The following is a 27,279-nucleotide window of genomic DNA, read 5'->3' as shown; positions in this document are numbered from 1 at the left end:
TTTTTCTAATAAAAAACTTGGCCGAAAGACGTCATAGATCGTTCGTTGGGAATTTTATCGTTATATGTAGCCTCTCGATTCCTATCGCAGCGATTTACTATCCTCGACAACTTGGTTCCCACGACCGCGTCAACGAGCACGAGAGAATGCAAAATGATAGGTTGCACGGTTCGCTCTGCCGTAGCTGGAAATATCGTTGACGGAAAATCCCAGGTGGTAGGAGAATGATCTTTCGCTATGTGTATTGCGTTTTTCTTTCGTACATGGCGCCGAACTTTGCTGCGGTGACGTGCATAATATACCGTCAGACCTGGCAAGTAGTACGGGTAAGTGGTATGAGCGACGTGTAGTCAGACGGAGCGTGTGCCGCTCCATTCCACCGAGGACGGTTGTTTATTCGTCGTTGCGAAGACAGGCCCCGAGAAATCGCGCGCGACAAGTTTTGGAGTTTCCAGCAGAGCGCGCATCTTATACGCCGAGACAATGCCGCGAGCCACGTCGCGCGTAACGACCCCCGGAGAGAGATCGTATTCGTTACATGGCGAAATGCTTTGCACCGCGCTTATCGCGCCTTTCCTGCAACATTCGCTAACGATATTCCTCCCGTGTCTCGTTTTTTAAGCGTTCGCGCTGCCTCGATGCGAAAACTCGCGATTTCTTACGACCTCGTAAAATTTAACTTTTAAGAGAAGCCGTAGAAACGAGAAGAAATTTTAGGAGAATCGTGAGCCAAGAGGCTGCTGTCCCAATCGATGTAACGTTCTCCGCATAGTAGTAACGTGCGACGAGGCCGCAGTGTCTATCAATCTACGTTTAATTAATTCCTTAGGAACAATCAGCTTTATATCCGCGTCAACGCGGCAACATGCCAGGGGATGGCTATCGCCGTTGTCCGTAGCGTTCGCGATGCTCCACGCAGAAGGAGTTTACCTTCCGCTCATAATTGTTTCTATTTCGACGTTTCGTCGCCCCTTCTAATTGCCTCTGTTCCTTGTCTCTTCGCCTCTGAAAGCATTAAACGGACTTGAGCGATTCTCCAGCACCGGATCCTTCCTCCGCTTCGCTACGTTATCGTTATCTGGCGTATCAGTATTTAACCACGGTCATTAGCCGCGTCTCTGTTGATCATCCACTCTCCTCGTTTCGTCGTTGCTCGCTCGAGCGAGAACTTTGAAACGATCGATGTTCGAGCCACATCCGCTGCCGCTCAGGGCCGCTCTCGGAGGATATCGGAGGCTGGACCGGGAAACGACTCTTTGTCCGACGCCGAAAGCGCGCTTTCTTCCACCGATTCTCGTGGTCGGTGAAATCGTACGCGCGGATAAATTGCCCGGGCCGCTGTCTTGGTTTTTACAATTTCACGGTTTCTGGCTACGCTGACGCGAGCATTCGCGTACCGTGCAAAAGAAACTCGTTCCTTTTTTCTGGCCTCGGCTCACCCTCCGCCCCGGGTATTTGACCGGTCGAGGATTTCTCTCGCGGAACTTAAGCACGAAACCTTGGCTTTTGCGCGATTCGCGTGACGACGTGTGATCCGCAACGTCTATTTCGTCCCCTCGAAGACCACGACAACGAGATATCCCAAGTGCTCGAAACTCGTCAAAGCTTCTAACCGCGATATCGATAAACCGGAACAGCTAACAATGCAAAACGATGGAATTCCGACGGTTCCTTGGAGGTTCGTTAGATAGAGAACGCCTTGCATAATTTTGCCGATCTGTGACTACAACACCGATGGCTGGCGCGAGTCGGCTCTTTCCGACTAAACGACGCGGAACGCGCGCGTTATTGTATCAAGTTACACCTCCGTAGTAGTAAAGCGTGCCATTGCGACTGCAACGGCAATTGTTAAAACATTGTGCAGTGGAGAGAGCGCTCGGGCGTAGGGCACGAACATTCGAGTCGTAGTAAAAGTTTGTGGTAAATGTTATTGCAGTCTAGCTAGAGCGCTGTTCGCTCTTTCGAGTAACTCTAGGCTTATAAACATTACCACAATCTGTTACCGCAATCGAGCAGCTAACCAGTAAGGAAACAGAAGTCACGGCCGCGGCGCGTCGTCGAAATGCCCTGGAGCGTGCTACCGACCGTAAGAATAAAAGGGCCGGTCGAGGAAAACGTGTCGAGTGATTGTTTGCCAGGGCACGTTCTTTCCATCGAGTTCACCGGCGTCTTCGGGACGAAACGATCGCGATCGCTTCCTTCGATCGATCCTTTCGTCGATTCGATCGTTCGTATCGCCGCTCGTTTCGTTGCTCGTAGCGTAGTGGAGGGAAAATGCGAGTAAATTCCACGAGAATCAGGACAACGTTCCATCGTTCCGGGATTTACGAGCCGGTCGAATGTACGCGAGTGTACACCAAAACGGGCAGCTGACCCGCCATCAGCAGTTCAGAGCTATATGAAACCCTGACGTGGCTGGCAGGGTTGTAATTGTCGCCCTTTGTCCGTCATACGAGCTCGCAGTGCCTCGGTGGCGGTGAACCGCAAGCTTTCCCGGCCTTGCTGGAACCAAGCGCCGGCTGCGCGGGCATTATCGCATCAGGTGCTTAATCCTAACTTTATCACCTACGTCTATCGGCCCACTTCTGGAATGGATCTTTCCTTTCATCGCTATTCCCGATATCGTTCCTCATGCTGTCTCGATATTTAACCAATTTTTCCACGATTATCGTTTCTTCGGTGCTACAGCCAACTTTGGAGTATTCCATACGTACGAACGATCCTTTGTGCGCCGGTCTCGGTCCGTTTCGCTTCACGTTCGGTATTTTCGGCGAGGAATTTCTCGCTCGAACACCAGCAATTCCTTCGAATTGATCCCGTATCGTGCTGGAAATTACAGCACATTGTAAACTGAGTTACGCGTTTGCAGTACGAATTTCACCGCGGTCGAGCTTCGCGTTTTTCCCGGTCTAGCTGTTACCGCCATGGCTGGATTTCTCAGTTGGCATAAATACCCTGGCGAAAAACGTCTACCAAATGTTGCAGGTATTATGAAAACCCATAAACTAAGGTTCCGCGCGGTGGCCTTCTGCTCGAGGTCTAGCCGGCTGTCGATCGATAAGCGCCAATGCGAACTGTTTCAGACGTTTATGCACAACGTGGTCGCATCTTTACGCGACCGTAAAGGCTACACTACCGTGCCAGTGAGCCGATACTCGCATCCTCCGTGGACGATCGATTATCGTTTCGTTCCAGACGTCCTGACCGAGTTTTCTACCTACACTTCCTTTTTGTACGTATATCTTCCATCGTATTACGAGATAAATGAAAAATTACTCACCTTTCCAATCGTACATTTATGATTTCCGTTTGCACCGCGTTAAACTTACGTAACATATCCCAAAAGGGATTGAAAGATGTTTTTATATTCGCCTTTTATTGCGCGATATTCCCTTTCGGAACGTCACGCGATCATGAATGAGAAAAAAAAAAAAAAGAAAAAAAGAAGGGAAAAGAATGATTTTCATGGCGACAATAGGGTCATCGAAATGTCGCAGGTTGCAGAGCAGTGTATCGTGAAGTCGCGTCCCGTTACGCGTACAAAACGTGCGCCTCTATTTTTTCGAGGATTCAATGGAGATTCCGCTGCGGGTGCACGCACCATCGGAGTTATGACGACAACGAGTGAAAACTGAAGCACGCCGTGATGTGCCGGCAGGTGTTCGCCGATCTATCGATCGATCAGCGGAAATCCAGCCGGCATCGAACAAAACGCGTCTCTCGTTCTCTTTGTTCGCGAACGTTCCTCCTCCCGTTTTTGTATCGACGATCGACGCTCGAATAACGAAGCTGCCGTGTTTTTAAGGACGCCAGAGTATCGTGTTTCTGGAGTATTTTTATTAATGAGATAGATGAGACAGACATCGATTTGTATCACGGAATAAATAGATACTCCATTCTCGGTTAGCCTCTCGTTTGTTACAAAGATGCAACCGTACGATATGTACGCGTACACGGAAGAATCGATGATACTCACTGGTTTCCGAAACTCTCGTATCGTGAGCGACTAGAAGCTGGGCCGCGAGTGAGGCTCGATGACCGGAAGTACTCTCTGCTACGCACTCGTATCTGCCGCTGTCCTCGGGTTTCGCGGAGGATATCACCACTTTCGATCTCCGCCTGCGAACAGATAACGTGATATTCATTAGACTTTCAAGACCTTGTGCCTATATAAAAGCAAAGTTTACGCCATCGACACGGGGATTTGCGATAATCGTTTGCTCTTGTAATATTCAATGGAAACGCGGCCAGATAGCGGATTAGTTCGTTTATTATCTTTCCAACAAGTACACGAATATCGAGATGGCGTGGACCGAGCTGGCGTACCTTTCTTCGAGTCCCGGGAGAAGATTCCGCAAAGTTCGGGCAAACAGGAAGTTTTGCCTGCGCTCCCAAGGATCCAAATACACTTGCCTGCGAGCTTCCATGGGGTTTAGAGCAGTCTGAAATTTCTGGACTTCTCTATCCGGGAAAACTCGTTTTTCCGTATGAAGAAGCCGAAACTTCTGCCGGGGAGCTTTCGAACTTGCCCTCGAGACGCCGGCAAATTTAATAACTTTTCAAACACTGCGGATTACTGCCGGCGAAATTCCCTCGTAACGCAAATATATCGATAACGATCGATGCGGTTCCCGACGTTCTACCCACGTCACGTTTCTCCTCTGTTTTATCTCGAATTCCAGATTATTTCCTAAGCTACGCGTCGAAACGTATGAAAGCCGCTTAGGAAAATCGTTGCCGCCAACTTTACGCGCTATCCGTGCTCCTTCGGGAACGAATATCGAATTGGAAAACTACTAAACTGCAAATACTCCGCTTCGACCAACGATGTTGGTTTGCAGCTGTCTCGAGACGTCGATGCGTTGGAAATTCGAAAGAGTGGAGCAAGAGAGCAGGGACAACGGAGTCCGGTAAATTCGAGAACAGGCAGTTGTTGGCTTGAGATAGAAATGTAGAAGCTGGCAAGGTCGAATAGCCGGAAGCAGCGGGGAGCGTGGCATTTCCGATCGCGAGGCAAAACGTGAGTTCGTCCTGAGATAGCTCCTTAAATTGGAAGCGATTCAACCGACTCTGGGATGGTCCCTTGTCTCCTTCCACTTGTCAGAGGAGTTTCTCGATGGCCCTGTATTACGCCGCAATCTAGCGAGTCCACGTACTGAGACTCGGAAAGTTAACGGCCCGAAGAGAAGAGGAGCTTGATCGTAAATCCACAGTCGGCTGGAATTTCAAGGGTGCATCTTCGACTCTAGCCAAACATGTCAGACACCGGCCTTTTTCCTCTTCGTTTCGATAATTTTCGTCTTGGTAATTCTACACCACATTCTTAAGAACCTCGATGAAAACGTGAATCGAAGCGACGTAGAAAGAAAGAGCCGGTAAGCTTTTTGGCGGTTAAATGACGCGAATGCCACGCGCTGGTGCCATAATCCTTCGTCGATCGAATGCCACGATGGCTTAGAGGAGCTGTCATTTCGAATTGGTTTTCAAGCTTGGCTGGCGCAATTTTGAAACCGAGATAGGATAAAATGGACAGCGCCACTTTCCACTAATTCCAGCATTTCAACTGTAGCGATGATTAACGAAACGCGTGCGCAAATCGCGATTGGATCGAACGCAATATCCGTGCCCGTTGCGCCGTGAACATCCGGAGAATAATCCCTTAATTGCGGCGAGATCGATGTTTTCTCTGGTCCGTCTACGCTGTTATTAATTTCGCCGTGTTGTCTCCTCAACGGAACTCCGCCCAGCTAACAACCTGTCTCGCACAATTTCATCCGGCGAACGTTCTTCTTCGATCTGTGCGTCGCGATCGTGCTCCACCATCCACCATTCGATCTACCATGTACCGCAGGAGTCGAATCGAGGAATTTCGTATCGAGAACGACCGCTTTTCAGAGAGAAAGAAGCTTGCTCTCTGCCGAGTTCAACCGAGATTTCGCAGAGCGAGAAGTTTTAATTCGGCAGCTCTTGGGGCGGATCGAAGCGTGACGAAAGAATTGAGAGATCGCCGAAACGGATCGAGGGACGGGGTAATTGCCCTCTCAGGTGGAAGGCCGAGAGGAGTTAAAGGTAATGAAAGCGAAGAGTAGTGCGGTGAACACAATTTGCGCGGCCCCTGCATTAACTTCAACTTTTTTCCTTTACGGCCGACCTTTATGCGCCTTTTACGCGATACCTTGGTTCCACGGCTTCTTCTCGTACACCCCGTACGCGTGTTTACATAAATGTATGCACGCGGCCGATATCAGAGGATGAATACAAGATCAGCGGTGTTTTGCATTCAGTAGCTTGAATTTGCCGAAGCTTCGCCGTAAGCTTGTTCCCCGTCGTTTTCTATTTCCTACCATCGGCAATCTTACATTCGAAAGATCGAATCGTATTTCGTAAGATCGATCGACTAGAAATTTTCCAATTGTAACGTCCTCCGAGGACGAGCATTTTCCGCAACACCTACTCTTTTGCCAGATGACGACCGAGGGTTACAAAAACGAGATTTTCATTGGCATCGTTTGTCGACCCTTCTCTCTCCCTCTTTTTCGATTACCGAAAAGCAGCAGCCTCCGAAAGATCCGGAGCCGCACAGGTCGCAGCGAAAATATTTGCACGAGAGTGGAGCGCGAGTGAGAGCCAAGGGCCACACGGCTTGTCGTCTGTTCATCCCCTTTAAGCGATTTCGCATGCGAGCGTTCACGAGATACGGAGATACACAGTGAACGAGAGAAACGTTGGCTGAAGAGAAGAAGAGCAGGCGAGTGGGGAAGGAAGGACGAAGAAGAGAGAGAGTCTGGTGCGACGGTCACGGGGAACGAGAAAAAAAGAGAGGCGGAGAATGGTGGCGCGAGAGGAGCAGACGGAGAGGCGATGGAACCACGCGCACGCCATGGATCCAGCAGAGAAGGGTTTCTAATTTGGTGCCGCGGCAAAAATCGACACTCCGTCTAGACTACCGCTACTCTCCGGTTAGTAGACGCGTATATATGCCACCGTGAGAGAGAAGAAGCTTCCAGGAGAATTCGACCGACGGAGAATGAGAGAAAAGGAGCGAAATAGGGGGAAGGAAGAGGGTCGGGCAGAGAGAAAGAAAGAAAGAGAGAGAACTGGAAGCATGGGCCGATGGAGAGGGATAAACCGAGATTTCTATTTATGTATTCCACCTCGTTCATGAGTCGGTCCGTCTTTCGCGCTCTTCTTTCATCTCGTTACGTTTTTGCGGCCGGTTAGCCTACCGATCCTCCTCCCTGGCCGTCGTACCGCCACACTGCCATCCCTCCGCGAACCCCTTTGACGCGTTCCAAAGGGAATCGATCCACGAGGATCTTGTAACGACCGGCTCAGGCGAATCGCCAGCTACGCCGCGCCACGCCGCTTCCCGAACTCAAGGCCGTCTGCGGAAATTTCCTCGCAAAGTTTCCGCGCGAGGAGATAGCCTAGCGTGAGTCGACGCATCCGGACACCTTTTTCATCGAGTCCTGCTTTCGCTCCGGAGCCTTTCTGCTTTTAATTACTCTCGGCGAACGAGGATTTTTCTGGGATAGAGCCGGGAAATAAGTTGGAAAGTTGCTTGATTACCGGAGAGAAACTTGGGAGATCGATTTTCAGTCGTAACACGTCGATACGTCACGCCGATAGCGTCGCCGCAGAAGACGTTAATATTAGATGGGACGCGGAAATTAAAAGATCGGAAGAAATTACGGCGAAGCTGTTCGTTGCGTTGCGTCAAACGGGAAGCCGGTTACCCGGTTCGGATAACTTTCAAAAACGTCGCAGGCTTTCGATTATGGGTACTCCGATATTCCGCAAGGTGATGTTACAGGCGTGGAGATTAGGCGGTAACTCGGGAGCTTAGCAGGCCAACCGCCTTAAGAATGGATTTTACGATCATCCTAAGTGAATGCAGCCCCTCCACTTACTCCACGAGATAAGTACGAACGCGCTAGCAGTACCTATACGTAACTTCCCCTTAACGTTTCAATAACGCGCCTCATCCTGACTTACAATCCCTATATCACTATAACACCAAATAACGCTTCTTGTACTTTGCACGAGTATCCCTCGTTCCAGCCACGTGTTAACTCGACCTCCGCCGACGCTTTTTCTCATCATATTTTCCCGTTGATCGCGTAACGAACGGGACCCAATTCACATCGGCTGGCTCATAAATCTCGCTCGGCGCAATAACGTTCGTCAAATCGTCGTTCAGCCCACGTACTCGCCTACGTCTCGCGAACAAAGGCAAGTGCGATCGCACCGCCGTTACGCGATCGTTTGCCGGCACGTTAATTCGATATCGTTGATCCTCGATATCGGACACACGCTCGTCGAACGTTTGCGATTTTTGCTTCGATTTCTTTATTTCTATGGACCGTGTGTTTCTACGTTCGCCTACTTCCGAGCAGAATTCACGGCTAACTACCAGCGCGCTCGACGAGCCGCGATAAAACCGAAGCTGGACGTCGCTCGTACCACGCGATGTTACGAGCGATGATACTAGCGCAATTATTGCCAGACTCTCATAGAGAAATTCATTTCCGCGACACGTCCCACGGTGCACCTTTCGTTTATTAACGTTCCACCGGATTTAGACTGTCGCGCTAGATCCCTTTCTGCCATGTCCCTGCTGGCCGTGTTATCAAAACTCGTTCGGCCGACCCATTCTGTCTCGCGATTAATACGAATTACGCATGGCCCGTTTTCCGCGGCTTATTTCGACTGGTAAACCCGTGGCCTGCATTAGAGATAATAGCCACGCGGTACGCTTATTTGTGCTTGTAACGCTGCTCTTTCCCCGTTTTCGCTGGCTCGTAATTGAAAAACACACGTAGGGAACGCAGAGCTGGCGTTTAATCGCCAGCAAGTAGAAATTGATAGTTCCGAGAGCGTCCTAAAATCAATTAGCCGCACGGAATTTCTATGACAAAGCGACTTTCTATTTAAAATTAAATCTAGAGTAATCTCTGACAGGCTTTTCGCTTGCGTCGTTTCGCCGAGAATTCGTCGTCATGCGGGTATTACGCTTAATTTCCCTCGTCTGTCCTTCGCTTTTCCTCGGCTCTTCCTTTTTCTGTTCCTTGTTACCTTCGCCCAAAGGGACCCGAACGCGATGTCGCGACGGAACGAGAAAAAGTGACGCGAAGAATTTGTCAAGAAATTCTGCTCACCTGAGCGTTCTCGTGAATAAGAATGGAGCCGCGCGCTCTGCGATTTCGCAGTCCCAATTTTTCCGGGACCTGTCGAGTTTTTTCTTGCCTCCTATTGAAAACCTACCGCCGAAGAAGTGGCGCGGATTCTACGTGGGAGAACATTTGCGAATCTATGCAGCAAAGAACGCGTCGTTAGATAGCTAGAACGCGGTTTGAAACGGTATTCGCACGAATAGTGGACGATCACGCGGCTTTGAAAGTAGACTCCTGATATCGGAGGATCGGAAGCATTGCTCGAATACGACCGATCCGATTGACCAACGACGTAGAATGGATTCCTAATGGCGAACGCCGCTGCGAATGGCGAGCGAGGACTATCTGTCTTGTAATGGAAACGGCATGTCGTGCACGAGCACAGCGACGGGGTGAAAAAGAGATACACGCCGAAAGGGAGAAAGAGGGAAGCGCTGCTTTCTTCGCCCCTTCTCCTTCTGGCCCTTCTGTTTTTCTTCCATTCCGTGGAAGCAGTTAATGGTTTTCTTTTGGCCGGCTGGCTCTCTGCGTTAGTGCTTCTGTCGGTTGAACCGTACGGCCTGCTCCTCTCTTTCCATCTTCTATAGACGTTTTTCTTCGCTCAACGTCGACCGCGTCCACCCGTTCTCCCGTGCCACCGTTGTTCCATGAAATTCTTTCGAGCGCGATTGTATCGAGAGTCACCGGACCAGTCGGACACCGACGCGAACAACCTTTCAAGGACGCTCGATAAGGCTTTCTTTTCTATTATCGGTTCGTCCAGGTCCTATTCTATTCGGGCTCCTTTTTTACTTGGCTCGCTCTCGCGAATCGAGACGCGTAGCCGAGATTCGACGGCGAACGAGTCGACCGTGAACTGAAATCAGCAAGTTGCAGACGCGTGCTTTCACGAGTGCTTCGAGCATCACCGCGCACTACCATTCGCCCCTTCTAAAGCACGCTATGAAAGAGGAAGTAGAAACTACGAAGATGGTGCTTTTGATAGATGACAGAGGAGTAGGTGGAAAGGGTAGGGTAAGAACCGGAGAAGAAATAAGAGAGAAAGACGAGGGGAGAAGTTGAACGAATGCGAGAATCGCGAAAAATTCGGTCTACAGCCAGCGAAACGTAGAGAAACGCGACACGATCTGTGGGACGCGCGCGTCTGACTTATGGTCGACGCGAATTCCTTTCGGCTCGGTGACGTAGCCTTGTGACGTAGTCCGGTGACGATCGTCGCTCGAACCGAGCAATTTCGGTAGACTTTCGTCAGGCGACGCGGTATCGAATTACGTCGGTATGTTGTCTGGAAGTCACCGCGGCTGATTTAACGAATCAGTTACGTTAGCGAGATACGAATAACGATGGCCAGACAACGCGACGCTTCTCGGTAGTCACCGACGAGACTCTGAGCGTACTTTCTAATTTTAGTCGGGACAGTTCAGTGCCGTAGTTTTCGGTTCGTAGCCAAGCGCGTTTTCGCGTTTCGGTCGTCCCGGGTTTCCTTCCTGATGCAGTTTTCTCTCCGTTTTACTCTTATTTCCATCGAATTCGATTCGCGTTCGAGGGAACCTCGGACGAAAGGCCTTTTTCCCAAGGACGTAACGTGTCGTTGCAGGCGCGCGGAAACTCGCGAAAGTAATTCGAGCCGACTCGATTTCGACCTCCTATCGTTAGTTGTAATTTTAATCCAGCGGGGAACATTAACGCGAAACGAGCGGCGCGCGTTAACGATGCCGTAATTCCGGCGAGTTCCAGTGATCAGTGAACATCTACGAGGTCCGGAAGGCCAGGCAGAATTCTCGAACAGAAGGAAAACTCTGACGCCGCGGGCTCCCGGTGGACTGTTCCTGAGAAATAGTCCGGATCCGTTCCCATCGGGATTCCAACTCTCGTCGTGGCAGCTCGTTAAGCCGCACGGATTTTCCCGAGCATATCACGCGGAATTCCGCGTCCCACGTGGGATGAAATTTCGATTTCGAGTTTCACGGCGTTTGTGAACCCGCGATAAAACATTCCGATGATCGACTCTCTCTCTCTTGCCTTCTCTCGTTTCGGAAGGCTCAAGGTATATCCCGCATTGTTTCAAACTTTCCACGTCACGACTCGAGTGGCGCAAATTTTACTCGTGGCTGATTCGCTCGCGTAAATACCGTTATCGGTAAATTCACCTTCCAGCGACTCCCCGAAGAAATTTTCCAAAGATTCCAGCTTTTCGAAGAAGCCTCCGTGACGGGATGAATGACTTTTTCGGACAAAGAAGGGTCGTACTACGGAAAACTGGCCGGATTTATGGCGTCCGTCGTTTTTCCGAGCGGACACTGGGTTGAAAGCGCGAGTCTCTGCGGCCCGGACGAAATATCAGAAAGCGGAGCTTCCTCCGTCTAAGCACAGGTAGTCAAAAGCCATGGCGTTCGCACGCTCGCTTGGTTATAAATACTGTGACCCATCAATGCCACTGCTGCGCCACCATTCAGAGTCGCGACAGGAACGAAGGAGCGGGGTGTAAGGAAAGGAGAAGAGCTTAATGCCTTGACTGGTGAAAGAACTGATGCTCCTCGCGTGCTGGCTTACCAGCCTTATTCTTTCGTTATTTTTCACCCCCGATGTTACACCGACTTTTTCGTCTCATCACCATCTGGTTTTTCGACCACAAGCTGTGAAACGTTCGCAAAACGTTTCACTCGGGTGCGACCGTCGCGTCGCCTCGCGTTGCGTCGCGTTGCGTCGGTCTGTTTCTCGACGATTTGGACATCGAAAATAATATCCTACCGTCGACACGATAAATTATGGAAGCGAGACGAATAGAGCGTGTCATTTATGTAAAACGGTTTAGTCTGGTGTCGCGGTCGCTGATTTATCCGGCGCGTTAAACAAACGTAGAAATAAAGCATCGCTGCAAAGACGCTTGTTTTATTTTAATCCAATCATTGGCTGGGCTCGCGGCATTCGTTTTTCTCACCACTCGATATTCGTTTCTTTCAATAATATCTCGTTGCGTTTCGCAACTGGTCCCGCGTTACATTAGCCTGCAGTTGTTCGCTTTAATTTGCAATTCCGTTTCTCGCGACTTCGACAACGCGATCGTTCGTTCTCTTCACCAGGAATCATAACGCTCGTCTCTTTGAAGGTAAATGTTTCGTGCAAGCAACGTTTTATGTGGCTCGTCCCATTACCGTTTCACCCTTTCTATGCATTTTTCAGCCACCTTTTCACTCTGCATCCGCGTTGTTACGATCTCTCGTTTCAGTTCGATCAAAGCGCCTTGGGATCGCGTTATTGCTGTTCGCCCTTTGCGTCTCGTTCGACCAGAAAACAAACTACGATATTATTCCGCTTGTTTTCATATTAATCGCTCGTCGTTTCTGCAACACTCTCTTCTCAGCTCGTAGCTCGCTTACGTGTTCCGCTCCTCTCGCTTTTCCAACCTCGGCTCAGATCGTTTTTCCTTTGTTTCGCGTCAAATCGAAACGAATCGCGAGTATCTTTTTTCAACTCCATCGCGATGAATTTCACGCGATAACGAGTCGTGCAGATTCTCGCACGATCGTCGATCGTATCGAAAAGGATCAGCTGGTAGACGCAAGATCGTGAGCTACGTGTGCGAACCATTCGATATCCTGGAAAAAGGTCAGACGATTCTGCAGTCGATGGCACAGATATCGGAACAAAGGTCTTGGCTCGAAAGTCCGGCGGCTGGCTGTTTGGGCGGTCGCGAAGAAAAGAAGCCGAAGAATCTGGTATACTTCTTGGCGAGGATGAAGTGGCCTACGACGGTGAAGTCCTCTAGAGCTTTCGAGCGCTCGCTCGTATTCGCCTGCCCGCGCCTCTAATCTCGCCTAACCATCGAGTCGCTCTCACAGCCTCTTTTGGTGTAAAAGTCTTCTTCGTCTGCATCTATACAGGGTGTTTTCGAAAGCGTTGTGCAACTTGAAACGACATACCTCGTGTTAGCACGTGTCGTTATTTACGTTTGGAGCATATACCTCAAATCCTATATTCTATCCCATTTTCCTTTATGTCGCATCACACGTTCTACGTCGTGTCTGCCACAAGCAATACTCTACTTTCCATACCTAATACTTCAAAAATGGCACATTAGACTCGATAATCACTCTCCGTCTTTCCACACATTCGATATCTTATATCCAACATTTAATATCCATCATCGCACACACAATATCCCAAATCCATTTCACAGATGATATTCCCATCCCACGCTCTACATTTCACATATTTTATCTCCTATGCTACAATATATCGCACGGTAACGGTAGCTAGATAAATTGGGTAAATTAAGCAGATCACGAGCTAGTTGAGTGCGCCTGTACTTAACGAATGTTCAAACACGATTTTCTCGAAAACGGTGCTCCGCGTGGAAAAATTGTATTCTATATTTTCCACTTACTTTTACACGAGCAATCATTTCTTTTCCGGGTGCAGCACGATTTCGGGAACACCCTGTATATTGCGGGTTACGCCCTGATTCGTCAAGAGTCACCTTAACTCTCCGTTCCTCTTCGCTCGCATTTCTCTTACCTTCCCTCTTCCTCTTTGGCTTTCCTCGTTTTCTTCCCTTTCGAGACTGCGTTCGACTTCCGCCTCGTTCAGCTTTCCACTTCGCAAAAGTTACCGTTCGCGACCACTTCCGCTTCTTTGCCCCGACAGGAGGGTGATCTTAGTCGGGCCGACTGCCCTTTTTCATCGCGAAATTTAGTTTTGTGACCTTTCGGTCTAATCTTACGGCTACGACGATTACTCTTTGTCCCTGTCCCCTTCCTGCAATGTTCTCTCGGATAGAACAGATGAAAAAGTGCGAGATCTCGTATTCTCATCTCCGGCCACGTTAATTCCATCGAAATTTTCTGATGCGAGATAGAGATATTAGGTCGGCAGGCAGTTTTTGTAGCTGGTCTCATCATCAAAGTTGTTGCATCGCCCTCGAATCCCTCCAAGACAAAAACAGCTTTTATACCTACCCTTCTATTCGATCTTTCGTCAATTGATCTTTCGTGAGGTTTGCTTTTTATACAACGTGAGAGACCTCTAAGGCCTTTTTTCGTTGCTCGATGGCATCAATAATTTTAGAAAATATTCCTCAGCCCCGCATTCTTTTGTCCTTTATTTAACGCCTAGGAGAGTAATCGATCCTCTCGAGAAGTTATCGAAAGCAACTTCTGTTGTCTACCTTCTCTTCGTGGAATCTTTTAATAGTTTCGTAAAGTTTGCAGAGGGCAGGTTTCCTTCGCGTTCATCCGCGACTCGTCAAGATATTTCTAGCGAATCAATGGTTAGAACGAAGAGAAAGAAAAAGAGAGGGAGAGAGGGAGAGAGAGAGAGAGAGAGAGTACGCAGTTCGAACAGACCGATTTAAATCTAAGCAGAGTGTTGGCAAGAGCGTCGAGCCTCGTCTTGCTCGCTCTTCTCTCCGCGGACGAGAGTCTCTTCTCGGAGTCTTGGTTTTCCTCTCTCGCACCTCCGCCTTCCTCGTGCGTTCTCTCCGCTCTTCTCTCGTCCGACGTGCCCGGCTGTGAGTCATCCACGGAGAACGGAGATGCTGGACCTTGTCGCGAATCTAAATAAATACGGACACGCGCGCGAAAAACGAGGCAGAGGGAGGATCGTAGTTGAGAGTCTGGGCACGGGGTGCGGCCGGCTACCGAAACATCGCTTAGAAATGCGTGAGTAAGAACCTTAGCCCGTGGTAAATTTATATCCTCGCGGCTTTCGCCGTGCCTTTCAGACTGTCCGTCTTCTCCACGGCCGACTACTTTCTTTCTTCCTCTATGAGGGAGCGGGGGTGTGGGTATCGTGGCAGAAATTCGTAAAAGGATTACGCGCAGGCTGACCGAGTAATAGCAGAAAAGTTGTTGAAAGTTGAGGAAAGAGGCTTTTAAAACGGAATAAAGTACAAAAGCTCGGGGTCGAAGAGGCGTGAAAGAGATTCGGGTATAACGAACCGCGTCGTCGTTCGCGTTCATTGGGATCGTTGGCGACGACCGCACCGTCCCAGCGAAATTGTTAAATTATAAACTAACGCGTTACAGTTGGCCGACGGCTTGGTAATTTGATTCGCGAGTCTGCCGCGTCTGGCTGGATTTTCTCGAGCGTGCAAGGTCGTGCCCTCTCGTCTCCGGCTGGAACAATCGATTTTTCCGAACGAGAGCCTGTTCGTTGCGAACGAACGAAACTTCCAACACTGTACGTTCGATTCCGCGGCCGTATTTCTCCGTCACGTAAACGCATTTCCGAATTTCCACAAAGTTACAACGTACCCATGGCCCGTTCGCCACGATCGAAAAGAGGAACGATTATCGATTTTCGGTGACGAATGAGATGGCGTCGCAAACCAATTACGACGAGGAGGAAAAACGAATAAAAATAGCGGCGGGACACGACCGCGTGTACGACGGGAACACGACGTATTTATTTCGCTTTTCTAATTAACGATTAATTCGCGAATGCCGTGTCCTTTTCCACGGCTTTCATGTAATGGAACAAATTACCACAAAGCAAGGGTCGCGACTAAAAATGGTAGTTCGCCTTATGGATGGGTTGAACCTTTTTTGCGAGACAACGAACCATCGCCAAGCGCGCGTTTGGAGAAGCTCCGCGTCCAAGCTTTGGCCACGGATGCCCATCAGTTTTAATTAATTATTAATTTGCCGTGCACAAAGGCACCGACCTCCCATTCGACCCCGTGACTCTCTTGACGCAGTCTGGGATCCTTCTCTTTCCGCGCCACGTGAGCGGCCCTGATGCTTCCACGGCGAACGTCGACGGCCCTCTTCTCCGTACCAAAATTTCATGCAGGTTCCATTATGAGCGTCGGGGTCTTTAAAGGAAGAAACCCGCGCGAGCGGAACGCCACGAATATTCTTAATTAATCGTTACTAATTGCCGAGAGCAGATTGTATATTCCTTGTAGTAACGGCAGGAGAAAGCGTTCCTCCATTTCTCTTTGCTTTTGTTTCCACCTCGTTGCTTTCTCGTGAACTACTAATACCGTTGAGAGGACGATTGGCTGGTTTTCACGGCGTAATTTCCAAGTCCCTTCGCAAATGGAAGATTCGACTCGGAGCCTCGTGGAGCAGCTGCAAGAAAAACCGTAAGTCCTCTGTTTTAGGGGCAGAAAACGGGCAAAGTTTCCAGACGCCCTTTCATAAATATTCCAACGATGCGAAGGGTTAATTGCACCGGAACGAAGCTAGGTTTCGCTCTCGTTTCTAGGGATTAGTCGAGGCGGTCGAAGGTTGCCCCGCGCATTTCCGGCACGCTCGAGCGATCGGTCAGCCGATACATTTTCCCCTCCAAGGAATCTATAAATATTTGATTCGAGCCGAAGGGTACCGCAGTAAGTTAACCCCGAACCGTTGTGGATCAACCGTGGAAAATCGCCAGTTGATTTTACCCTCGCAGCCCTTCGTCCCGCTTCGATCCTCGGACAGCGACGGGTGCTCTCGTTCGGCCTTTACCCTCGCCGCGTTCGCAGTCCAACCTCGTTTTCCACGTGGAGGGTTTCGACAGGGTAAACTGGCCGATATGCCACTGTCATTGGACAACATCCAACCGTCGTCGCAATTGCGACGAAGCAGATGGGTAAAGGGAGCGGCGGAGTTGCCGTTGCGCTATGCCACCGGGAATGGAAGAAACACCTTGCAGATGTCTCAGGTATCGGCCCCTTTCCAACCCCCGTTCTTCCTTTTTGTTCCCTGGAAGGAAGAGGGCGGCGACTTAATCGTGTTTGGCTGTGGTCCAGGACACGACCAAAGTTACCAGAAGCTTGTCGGTCGGTCACAGTTATCCCCGAAAGTACGTTTGTTTCATCCGGTAGCGGAGATGCAGCGAGCGCGAGCAGCCCGCTCGTTTAGTCGTTAATTTCGTTCCTCCTGGCAGCAACGTCGGTGAGGGCGGTTCGTTCTTTTTCCTTTGCCAGTTCGCTCGACTCAGTGGCTGCGATATTTTTTTCTCTCTTTCCCTTCCGCCCACGATTTTCCCTTCTCCCACACGCGATTGTTCCGCGCTTTTTCAACCGCAGTAATCCTCTGGCAGTGACCGGCCAGACGCTAGCCAAAAGAGTCGCCCTTAAAGTACCTCCCGTGGGAGAAGAATTTTTTTAATGAATGGTACCGCGAATCCATCCGGCTTACCGGGAATTTCAAACTCGACCGGGCGAACTTCGTGGGAGCGCCTGCTGTTCCGTCGCTTCCGGGAAATTCCTTAAATCAACCTTTCGACCGTGTCAGGCTACCCTGTCCGCTACGGTCCCCTCTACTGTCCTCGTTATCCAACTTCAAAGCGGATCGACTACGTCCCGACCGAACCTCGACTAGAAATATTTTATACGGACGAACGAGGGATTCGGAAAGCGAGAGGGAGAGTGAATTTTGCGATCGATCGCAACCGTGGATCGCGAAACACTTTCGAAGGTCCGGAGCATCTGCTTCCAAGTTCCGGCAAGTTTGTCGGATCAACGAGAACTTCTTGACGACCGACTGTCCGTTAACGATGTAACAAGTTCCTGCAAATAGCTATGCGTGGAAGAGGAATGGAGCGAAGAAAGAGAGAGAGAGAGAGAGAGAGAGAGAGAGAGAGAGAGAAAGGAAGCGAAGCCTCGAATTTATACGCGCAAATAATCCGAAATAACCCGGCAAGTCCGTTTCTCACGTTAATACTTAACGATCAAGATATATTAATCTCCGCCGCCCCGGCGAGCTTTCCGTGTTCATTACGAATTTCACTTCGCCTCCCTGCGGCACCCGCGCTCTTCAAGCATTAAATTAATAACTACCGCACCGGCATGATAGGATTTCGCAGATTTTGCCAGCTATTTCTGTCTACTGCTTACGTAGATAATGCCTCGAGTCTTCTTATCGCGGCACGCGCGCGGTGCCCTATTTTCCGATTTACAAAAATAAATGCCGCACGGGTCCCTGAACTGCCTCGCGGGCCCGCTCTCATTTCCAGACTGCTTGGTTCTACGCTGATTTCGCCGGAAATTCCCTTCTAGTTAACACTCTCCGTGTAACTGGGCGCGAACATTTTCTTTCTACATTTCTGCGTCGGGCCTCGTTACACTTGCGTATTAATCGATTCCAGTTTTCACAAATTTTCGACAACTACCTGCTTGTTTCGTAACAACGTAAATTTTCTTCTCGAAATGAAACATCAAAGTAGAAGGAACTTTAATAACATTTGAGCACTGGATACTCCGCGATCCCTGCGCCACGTTTCAGTAACTTTTTCCCCGAGAACGGGAAGGGTTTCGCCGAGAGAAAATTTCGTGCGTGTGCACAAAGAGACGGCTGCGGACACCGAGGGAAAGCCGAGATTCGCGAAATAATAGGCAGCGCGAGTTGCCGTTTGTTCGTCGCGCTTGTGCTACCTTTCGCGAGTATTTTTACTGCACTCACATTCTGGGCTCGTTTAAAAGTTACCTGTCACTTGTCGTGGGCAAAAGCTCGCGAACAGAAAAGAGGAGGTACAAGGGAGGGAAAGTTTGCCGTTTTACTTCGCGCGTACGCGTAAAATTGACAGAATACGCGATTCATTCCTTTCTTGTATTGCCGCCGACCAAGGCGACGAGAACTTTTATCTGTAACGATACTCGTTTCGATAGAAAGCTCGCTTGTCTCGATCGACCATAGAGCTGAGCTTCGCGTCTTCGACGATCTCGCAGTCGAACCGTCGTACGATTCGATCGAATTTATTTCTTATACGGGTCAAGTACCAATTTAATGTGAGAATATCGCGTAGAGAATACCAAGTCCTAAAAAGAAGGAAAGAAAACGATACAGAATAAGCGAGCAACAATAAAGACAAAAGAAACGTAATAGAAGATAAACGAAAGTTAAGCATGCAATGGACCAGACCAGCTTAGCGCAGGGAAGCTAAACATCGTCCTCAAGTAGAATATCGTACAGCGAGCTTCTTAAGGTGCTACCATTTCCCGCGAAAAGATCAAGTAGTCAGCATATTCGGCAAAAGGGATCGACAACATTGAAAATTCGAGATCAGTAAGACCATTGTCTAAAGACCATTGACGTCTTAGAGGAACAGGTTGCTGCGTTAAAACGAAACAGTAGCATCGTTGGTTTGTCCAACGAAATAATAGATAGATAATCTTGCGAAGGAAACGAAAATCTGCAACACGGTTCTTCGAACTTCAAATGTAGCAATATGCAACGTTTTCATCAGAGATCTATAACCATAGCTACGATCGACACAGGATGTCCCATTTTAAAATGGTAATCTGATCTGGAATTAAATTTTCCACGAGCGTTACGATACCTGACATTCAGAGAAATAGCTTTCCGAACGATCGCGCGTTGAGGCATACGAGGATGAACAGGTATGTAGGTATATGCAGGTATATTAATTATTACACATTATGCTCGTACACATGTTGTGTCAACGGCAACAGCATTAGTAGTAAGAATATAGCGATAATACGGCGCGTACGCTGCTACCATTACCGCTCCAGTTAGCGCTGATATTAATAACCGTAACCGTGAATATTAACACCTCGAGTCGTGGATAACGATTATGCGACGTATAAGGGAAATGGTAAAGGGAGGGACAAAGTACCTATCCGTGGCTGTTCGCTTTGACGAATTACGGGAAGACTCGTTATTGACAGAATATGACGAATTTCGAGCAATTTTCAACGCAACGTGCTCGAGACCTTTTTAATAGGATGTGCGGATGAATTTTCCACGGTCCACGAGTTTCGGCTTAAAAGTAACCGCTGCCACGCGGCTCAGCGAATCGCGTTGTACGTTTGATCGCCCCCCGTTTTTTCCACCCGCCTATCGCTCTCTAAACGTTTCGTCAATTGGTAAATGTAGAACGTTTGTTTTATTGTTGGTGGTAAAAAAAAAAAAAAAAAAGAAAAGAAGGAAAATGTATACCGAATTCGACCGGGACGAACCGAAACTGGAAGCTTAACGAAAATAATCGTTCCGTCATCTGAAGAAACAGACAGGTGTTGGGACGTAAAACGGGAGGAGGTGAACATTTATATGCGATGGAAGAGTTTGAATCGCGAGGAAATAAAGAGAGCGGTCGATTATGCGAGCGTGGCGAAACCCGGCGCTTGTCAGCCGTGAAAACAGACGCTGGTTTCGAAGCTGGTCCATGGCGTTGGCGGTATTTCAATGAAAATCCTGTGCAGTTCGAGAAGTCGGAGAATAAGCGACGGCGCACACCCGAATAACTCTGTCCATCCTTCGCGAGCTCGTCCGGCCTCTGGTAAATTATACACACGGCCCGGCCGTATTCGTATGCGTTTCTGGAATCGAGAACCGTAAAGCTGAGATACTGCTTGAAAAGCCGGCTCGAACGGCCGAGCTTTTAAGCCTGGGAAGCTCGCACGCCGTACCTCGTGCACCATTCTTTCGGCCGCTGTTCCGAATAAAAGCGAACGGCCGACGCGTCTGCGAGAAACGAAATCGCGCGCTGTAAAATTGATGCGCTCGATAACAAAGGGTCAACGAGTCTCCAATTTCTTTTTCATTATTATAAAGGTCGGCAGTTTTAATAGCGGTCGGTAGCTGCAAGTTTTTCGTTCAGCCCGCAGACTTAATCGAAATTGAAAACCAACGACAGTACGGGATGGTCTCTGTTTCGGCGGAGAGCTAGGCCGAACGAATCCTATTTTGCGTAAATCTGCATTCGACCTGGCCGGCTGCTGATCCGGGCTAAACTCCGTGGCCAGAAAGTATATTTATCGACAGAAATGCGAGATAGTTTGCCCGGGTATGCAAATGCAGTTGTCGGTTGATTTTTTTATCGGCGACTACGCAAGCGACAGAGGCCGAGAACGAGATCGGAGGCTTTGTGACGAAAGCGAAGCAACTTGACTCCAGGCGACCGGATAAACTTTATGACTGGCGCTCGCTTTCGAGGATCTCGCAAAAGTGTTCGTAACGAAGCCCGACGTGCATAAAGATCCCCGCGTCATCCTGATAATGGCCCCCGCGTGAACTCTAAATTGCTTGTTAAAAATCCTGTTGACTTTGCCGCTTTGTTTACTGGGGACTACGGCAGTCACTCGCCTTCGGGTCTGTAGCAGGCTTTGGACGCTTCTTTTTTAACCGTTTCGCGATAAAATTTATCACTCTCGTGCCACTCTTACGGAATAACAGACTTCGGCGAAACTTTTCAACTCTTTTTGTTTCCGCTGTCTTCGCTGTTTAGAACATTCGAAGAGAAAGATGTTGACTCCCCGTTGGACTAGAAAATTACAACGTAAGAAATGGAGGAATCAAAGGACTTCTTCCAACTCGGGCGCCTTCCTTCACCGCTGTGATGAGAATCGACAAGTAGAAGAGGCCTGTGCATGGTCAGACGTGCCTGATCGACCGTGTTTCGCGTCTGAACGCCACAAATCTTTTTCGCAACCTATCCATTCGAACAGAAGGATAACACTCTGTTTCAAACAGCAAATCCTCCTAAATATTTCCTATCCGATTCACTTTTCGATGCTCTATGAGATATTATACGGATCGTAGATGACAAGAACCCAACCTGGCTAGCATTTCCATTTTCGTGTTTATTGGATCAGGAACGTTTGTGCATCGATGTCCCGTTTGTTTGCGCATAAATATTGATGCCGCGAGCCTCGCGAAGAGGAACCGGCGGCCGTTTCCAAGCTTCGACTACGAACACAGTTCACGTCACGATCAGTCTGGACGGAGACTACAAAGAGAAATCGAGAAGCGTATTTCGTAAAGCGTGTGTCACTTGCCGAGTTTTAGGCATTAAAACCAGGTATCGTTTGAAGCGTGCGGATAGGTTTTCAGTTCGTTTACAGAGTGGAACGTAAGTGGTCGAAAGTGACCGCGACGTTTCTATTGAACGGAAATTTCGGCCCTTCGTAGTTAACGTCGACACCAGCTTCACGTAACAGATTTTTTTTTCAACACGGTCACCAGAAACACGTTCGGCATCTAATCGATAGAGCCAAAGAACAAAAAGCCGCGGGGCGTATCGTTCCTAACGGACTAACAAAAGAATAATCGATAGGTCGTGGAAATAATTAGTATGAGGCCGGAAAGTGCCACGTCGTTCCTGGCCCATTATTCATTCGGATGTATATAAATTCACGCGAATTAGAACATAGTACAATCTCTCTGCTTCATAAAGCTTTGTAGTTCCGCGCCAGAGACGCGCTTGTTTCGATACATTTTTATCGGATTTAAATATCAACAAAATTCGTTACGGTGGGAAAAACTCGGTCCTTGGATACCATGCAACGTGTAAGCGCAACTTTGATTTCCATTGTCGACCACGAACGAGTCATCGTGCAGCAGAAAGTGTCAGAGGCTGGTTATTTCTTCCTTCCAAAAGCGAAAATCACCAGCAATGCCGCGCAAATTACTCAAATTCCCTTCCAGTAATTTCGTATTCAATCAGCACGCGAAAAAGGGCTCTCGTGTCTAGCCGAAGCGATTCATGGGGTGCGGTTTCCGCTGATTTATTAATTTTCATTAGCGATGAGTTCACAAGGCGAAGGTGAAACAGCGCAACACACAGGGAGAGGGAAAGAGAGAGAGAGAGAGAAGAGGGAGCTTCCGCTCAGCAATAACGCGGTCTGTTTGCAGAGTCCCCGAGAGGATCTGGTTGTTACTCGTTAACCTATTAACATTTTATTGGTGGCAATCTTTCCTGCTCGGATAGCACGTACAAGCGGAGAGAGACGAGTAGGAACCGGTTTCGGTGTAACGAGCAACGAACGCCACTTGCCGTTTGCACTGGGTTAAGACCTTCCGGGGGTGGTTCCGTTTCGGAGGTAAGAGGCACGTTCAATGGTCGTCGGAGAGATTTGTGAGTGGAAAACGGTAGAAACTCGAGCGTGCATTCGTACGCCCCTCGAACGAAACGCAGTTCCGTTACACAACGATTTACTCGCGACTACGATCTTTGGGCGGTGTCCGTTTTTACAGCGAGCAAATTATACCGCATAAATTTCCTCTCGTGCTTTTTCTATTGGATCATCCCACGAGTTGTGTGCTTCTCCTAACAATTAAGTTTAAGACGATACGAGCCTTGTTACTATCGAATTTATATGAAATTGGAGATAAAATTTGCTAAAAAAGAAAGATACGAAATGATAAAGATAGTAGGAAAATTCGTTATCGATCGATCTTTTTTATTTTCAGCTGGTGTACGTAAAATCGATGGCCGCATTAGTTATGGCATGACTTAATACCGGTTTCCGACCGGCGTTGCTTCGTTACTGGATTATATCCAGAACGAATTACGCTTTGCTTCATCGGATAATCACGCGGTTCGATTTAAGTACTGCAAAGTTCCGAAAATTGGCTGCAGTGATAAATAACGAAATCGAATATTAAATAATGGAATCGAATAGTCATAAATGGATTTATAGGATATGGAATCACGCTACTCTGAATGGTCACGAAAACGGCACGGTCGTCGGTTCGATAAGTCGAGACGAGTCGTAAAGCTAGCGGTCACGGACTTGTCTCGCGGTCTAATATCGTTTATGTCTCGCCTTTATGATCAACTTATCGTACTTTTGCGATTACCCCAGCATAATATTCGAATGTTCTCAACATCGTCGTTGAAATTTCGACGATATTCAGCGATAGATAACGGCTCGTTTCTCCCGAAAACTACCTCCGTTTCCACGTTCTTTCGATTCCTCGTGTCGCTTCCGCAGTCTGGTCCCGAGCAACGCAACGGGGAAAATTACGAGATATAACTTTCTATTAAATTTTCTCTCATGGACGAGACGCAGGAACGGCGGTTTGATCGGACGTAGTTCAAAGCTGGCCGCCGCTCCAAGGTAGACGTTCGGAAAACGTAGAGTTGAAATACGTTTTGTATACCTGCAATCACCTAATAGCTTGCCGCGTCAGATAACGCTCGCTAGCCTAGTGTCCACCGGATCGATGGAAATTCGATAGCAATACACCAGCGATGAGCAAATGAAAGGCCTTCGTTTGAAAACGGGATACCTAAGGCTCGAAAGCCTCCTGACTTGCTTCGCGATCGTTCCCATTGCGATATAATTAAATGGCAAAGAGAGTTACGTGCTTCAAAAAACACGGCGTTGAAGGTAATACGGAAGAGCCGGCAAGAGAAAGGAAGAGAAGATTCACGGGATTAACGTGTTTGCGAAATGCAGGGTGCGCGGCTCCGATTCTTTGAACGGCACGAAGCGCAAGGCGTAAGGCGCGAAGCGCACGGCTCGTAATTATAACATTTACCCATTTAATTTACGGGCGAAGGGGCGCAAAGAACGTCGCGCGGAAGCACTCTCGATAAGGGCTCTTACGCGACGGTGCACTTTTGTCAGCCGGCTCACCCCTCCGGTACTTACGGATGACAAATTAGCGAGATAACTACTGCCGGCCGGATAATAAACGCCCAGGAACACGGTTGTACGTAACGACAACGTACGAACGTGATAATTTCGGAATAATTGCCAGCTGCAACCGTCGGCATTGATCAAACTTCAACGAGAAGCACGCGTATTCGTCTTGCCTTGATTAATTGTTAATATTAATTCACCGGTGCCTGGATATCGGACTCGGTTTTCCACCAGTCATTCGTCATATCGACGCCGAACGCCCGGTTAAATTAATTTCGATGTCGAGATTCTCGCGGTGAATATTAATCAGCGTCTCGCAGGCACGCGCCACTGTCCTTTCTTTCCACTCGGTAGTCGCCTAACGCGAAATTAAACAAAGACACGGCAGAGGTTCTCGTTCGCTTTTAAGGAAATTAGAAAGTCATCAGCGGACTGTCAAATAAACTCTATTTTCCTTTAATAGAAATTCTGTTCAACCGATTACTCGAAAGGACTGAATTCTTTCGAGAATGTCTCGTTCCCTTTGCTTTCTGAAAGCAACGTTCGGTGGTCTCGCGCGGTACGCGAGTTCAGGCATCGCCGCTTTCACGAATCTTGTTTATTGCTTAATTCGATTGACGCGTAATTTTGAGCCGCGTCCTGGGCTTTCAAGTTAATTGAATGCTGGTGGAAAATTAATGTCGCGAGGCAACGTCGGGACTCCTTTCAACGCTCGCCCTCTGTTTTCTCTTTGCCGCTTTTTTGCCCTCTCCTTTTGTGCGATAGGAATCCATCGGCGCCCCGGCGGAAATTTCTTGCCCTTAGCAAAGAAGCGCGATCGGGTACAACGTGGCTGGTACGGAAGGAAAAACAGATTCCATTACGAACGATATCAAAATTTCTCGCTGGTCAAAGCGAACTTTCGTTTCGTGCAATCTCGATATCCTTCTCTGCTTGCATGGTATGGCTGCGCGGTAACTTCGATACGGTGACATTCTGTCTATCGAAACTCTGTCGATCGTATTAAGAGACGGTGTGGCGATCTTACGCTCGTGAATCTTCCACGTACACGCGACCAACCCCGGGCACGTTCGATTTTACGACGAGGACCCGTGCTTCCAGCGGAATGAGCTGGCTTCGGCCGGTCCGCGTCGTAGACAGTAATTGAAAATTACGACAGAGCGCACGCCAGTCCCGTCCATGACATACTCGGTGAAGGATCGCCGTAAGACCTTCCTTTTATGGCGTTGCACACTGGCCACAAGTTTGCGATCGAAGCTCCCCAAAAAGTTCCCGGTCGACAAATTTCTTTCCATATCAATATATAATTATATATATATCAGCTTGTTCCTGACCTATAAAAACGTCTGAAGATATAGAAAATAACGTATACCATAAATGATGTACGAAACATTTCCATCTTGCTTCCTTCGTAGCTGTTTCTCCGTTTCGAAGCGACTATTCGAGAAATTAGAGTTTCGAGCGATGGCTGGAACTTTAGCGACAGGCAGTTGATTAATCCGCGAAAGGTAATAAAACTCAAAATATCGATGGGCGACGTAAAACGGTATAGAATGTCGGCCGCTAATAATTCCAGCGAGGAGAATGAGTTTCCCTCGCGAGTCATAAATCAACGATACGCGAGTACAGCTGTCTTGACCAACGCAACGTAAACGACCGGGGATCTAATTGAGAACATTCTTTCACGCGTGGTCTGCCGATTAATTAATTACTAGTAACTCGTAAAAAATTCTGCAACAAAAATTTCGCCCGTACAGCATACCACGTAATCTTTGTGCGACGTGTTTTCCAGCTATTTTTTTCCGTCACGCATCGCGCTTCGTCGAACCCTTTCATCATACGCAAAATATGAAAAATCCATTTCTTCGGTCTCTAATTACTTACGAGTATTCATTAAAATTTCTATAAAAATGGTGGCGGGCGTGTCGTCGCGGAGCAATCGCGGCAAGTGCCACTTTCCTATCGATTCGCTGGCATTCTCGCGTTCCCGGTAAAGCGTCCCCACCGACTAATTACAAACGGCCATTAAACTCACCCTGCGAATCCTCTCGTAGCGTTTTCGAGAGCGAAAGCAAAAATATGTCGCGATTCACTTTCTTCTCGCCTGGAACATCGTTGAAAAGCAGAGCCTTCTCCGACAGCTTTCGGAGCAACTCGCAAGAAAACAGTTTACAATATCGCATAGTTGCGAGAGATAGTCGCAGAAAGGAGAGACGCGTTGCTTAAGCGTTATTACGAGGAAAGGACGGGAAAAATGAAGAGCGACGCAAGCGGCTCGGAAGAAAAGTTTGAAACCGTAGACTTTGACGGGCAAAGGAAAAAGAAGCTGACGGTTTCCATTACAATATGCTCGCGTCGGACCGGCAAGAAGCTGCACGCACACGCGGCCACCTCGACTGCCACACGAATACATCATCTTTAAAGAGTAACAGCGGCAGAAGCAGCACCAGCATCAGCGAAACGAGAGTCTTGCCAACAGTTGAGTCATCAGAGAAGAGGGCCGGCCGGCTCACTCGCTATAATCGTTCCTCCGTGGATAGTAAATCCGGCCGAAAGGCCGTCTGAAATTATTACGGTTCCCAGGGCCGTGGTAACCGCTCGCAGAGCCACACGGCCACGCGAGAGATTTACAAACCGCCAATCGCTTTAACAAGCTCGGCACGTGTTCGCCGCACGAAACTCGCGTTATCGGCCTTCGAACGGCGACACCACCCTCGTCGTTTCTTCCCTCGATCTTTCGTCGCGATTTCGCGGACTGCTCACAAGCGAGAAAGAAACAGAAGAAGA

The 27,279-nt window shown here is 48.7% G+C and overlaps 1 protein-coding gene across 2 annotated transcripts in view; it reads right to left on the bottom strand.

Moving 5' to 3' along the window:
• LOC126925010 (protein vein) overlaps positions 1-27,279 on the bottom strand; it is a 198,994-nt gene that overhangs the window by 57,107 nt on the left and 114,608 nt on the right. For both annotated transcript variants that reach the window (XM_050740102.1, XM_050740109.1), the window contains one exon: positions 3,977-4,119. In XM_050740102.1, the coding sequence (XP_050596059.1) occupies positions 3,977-4,119 (143 nt within the window). The remainder of the gene's footprint in view (positions 1-3,976; positions 4,120-27,279) is intronic.

This window comes from Bombus affinis, chromosome 2 (genome assembly GCF_024516045.1).
Source record: "Bombus affinis isolate iyBomAffi1 chromosome 2, iyBomAffi1.2, whole genome shotgun sequence".
Taxonomy (NCBI): domain Eukaryota; kingdom Metazoa; phylum Arthropoda; class Insecta; order Hymenoptera; family Apidae; genus Bombus; species Bombus affinis.
Note: the sequence above shows the minus strand (reverse complement) of the source record. Positions and strands in the feature narration are given on the sequence as shown.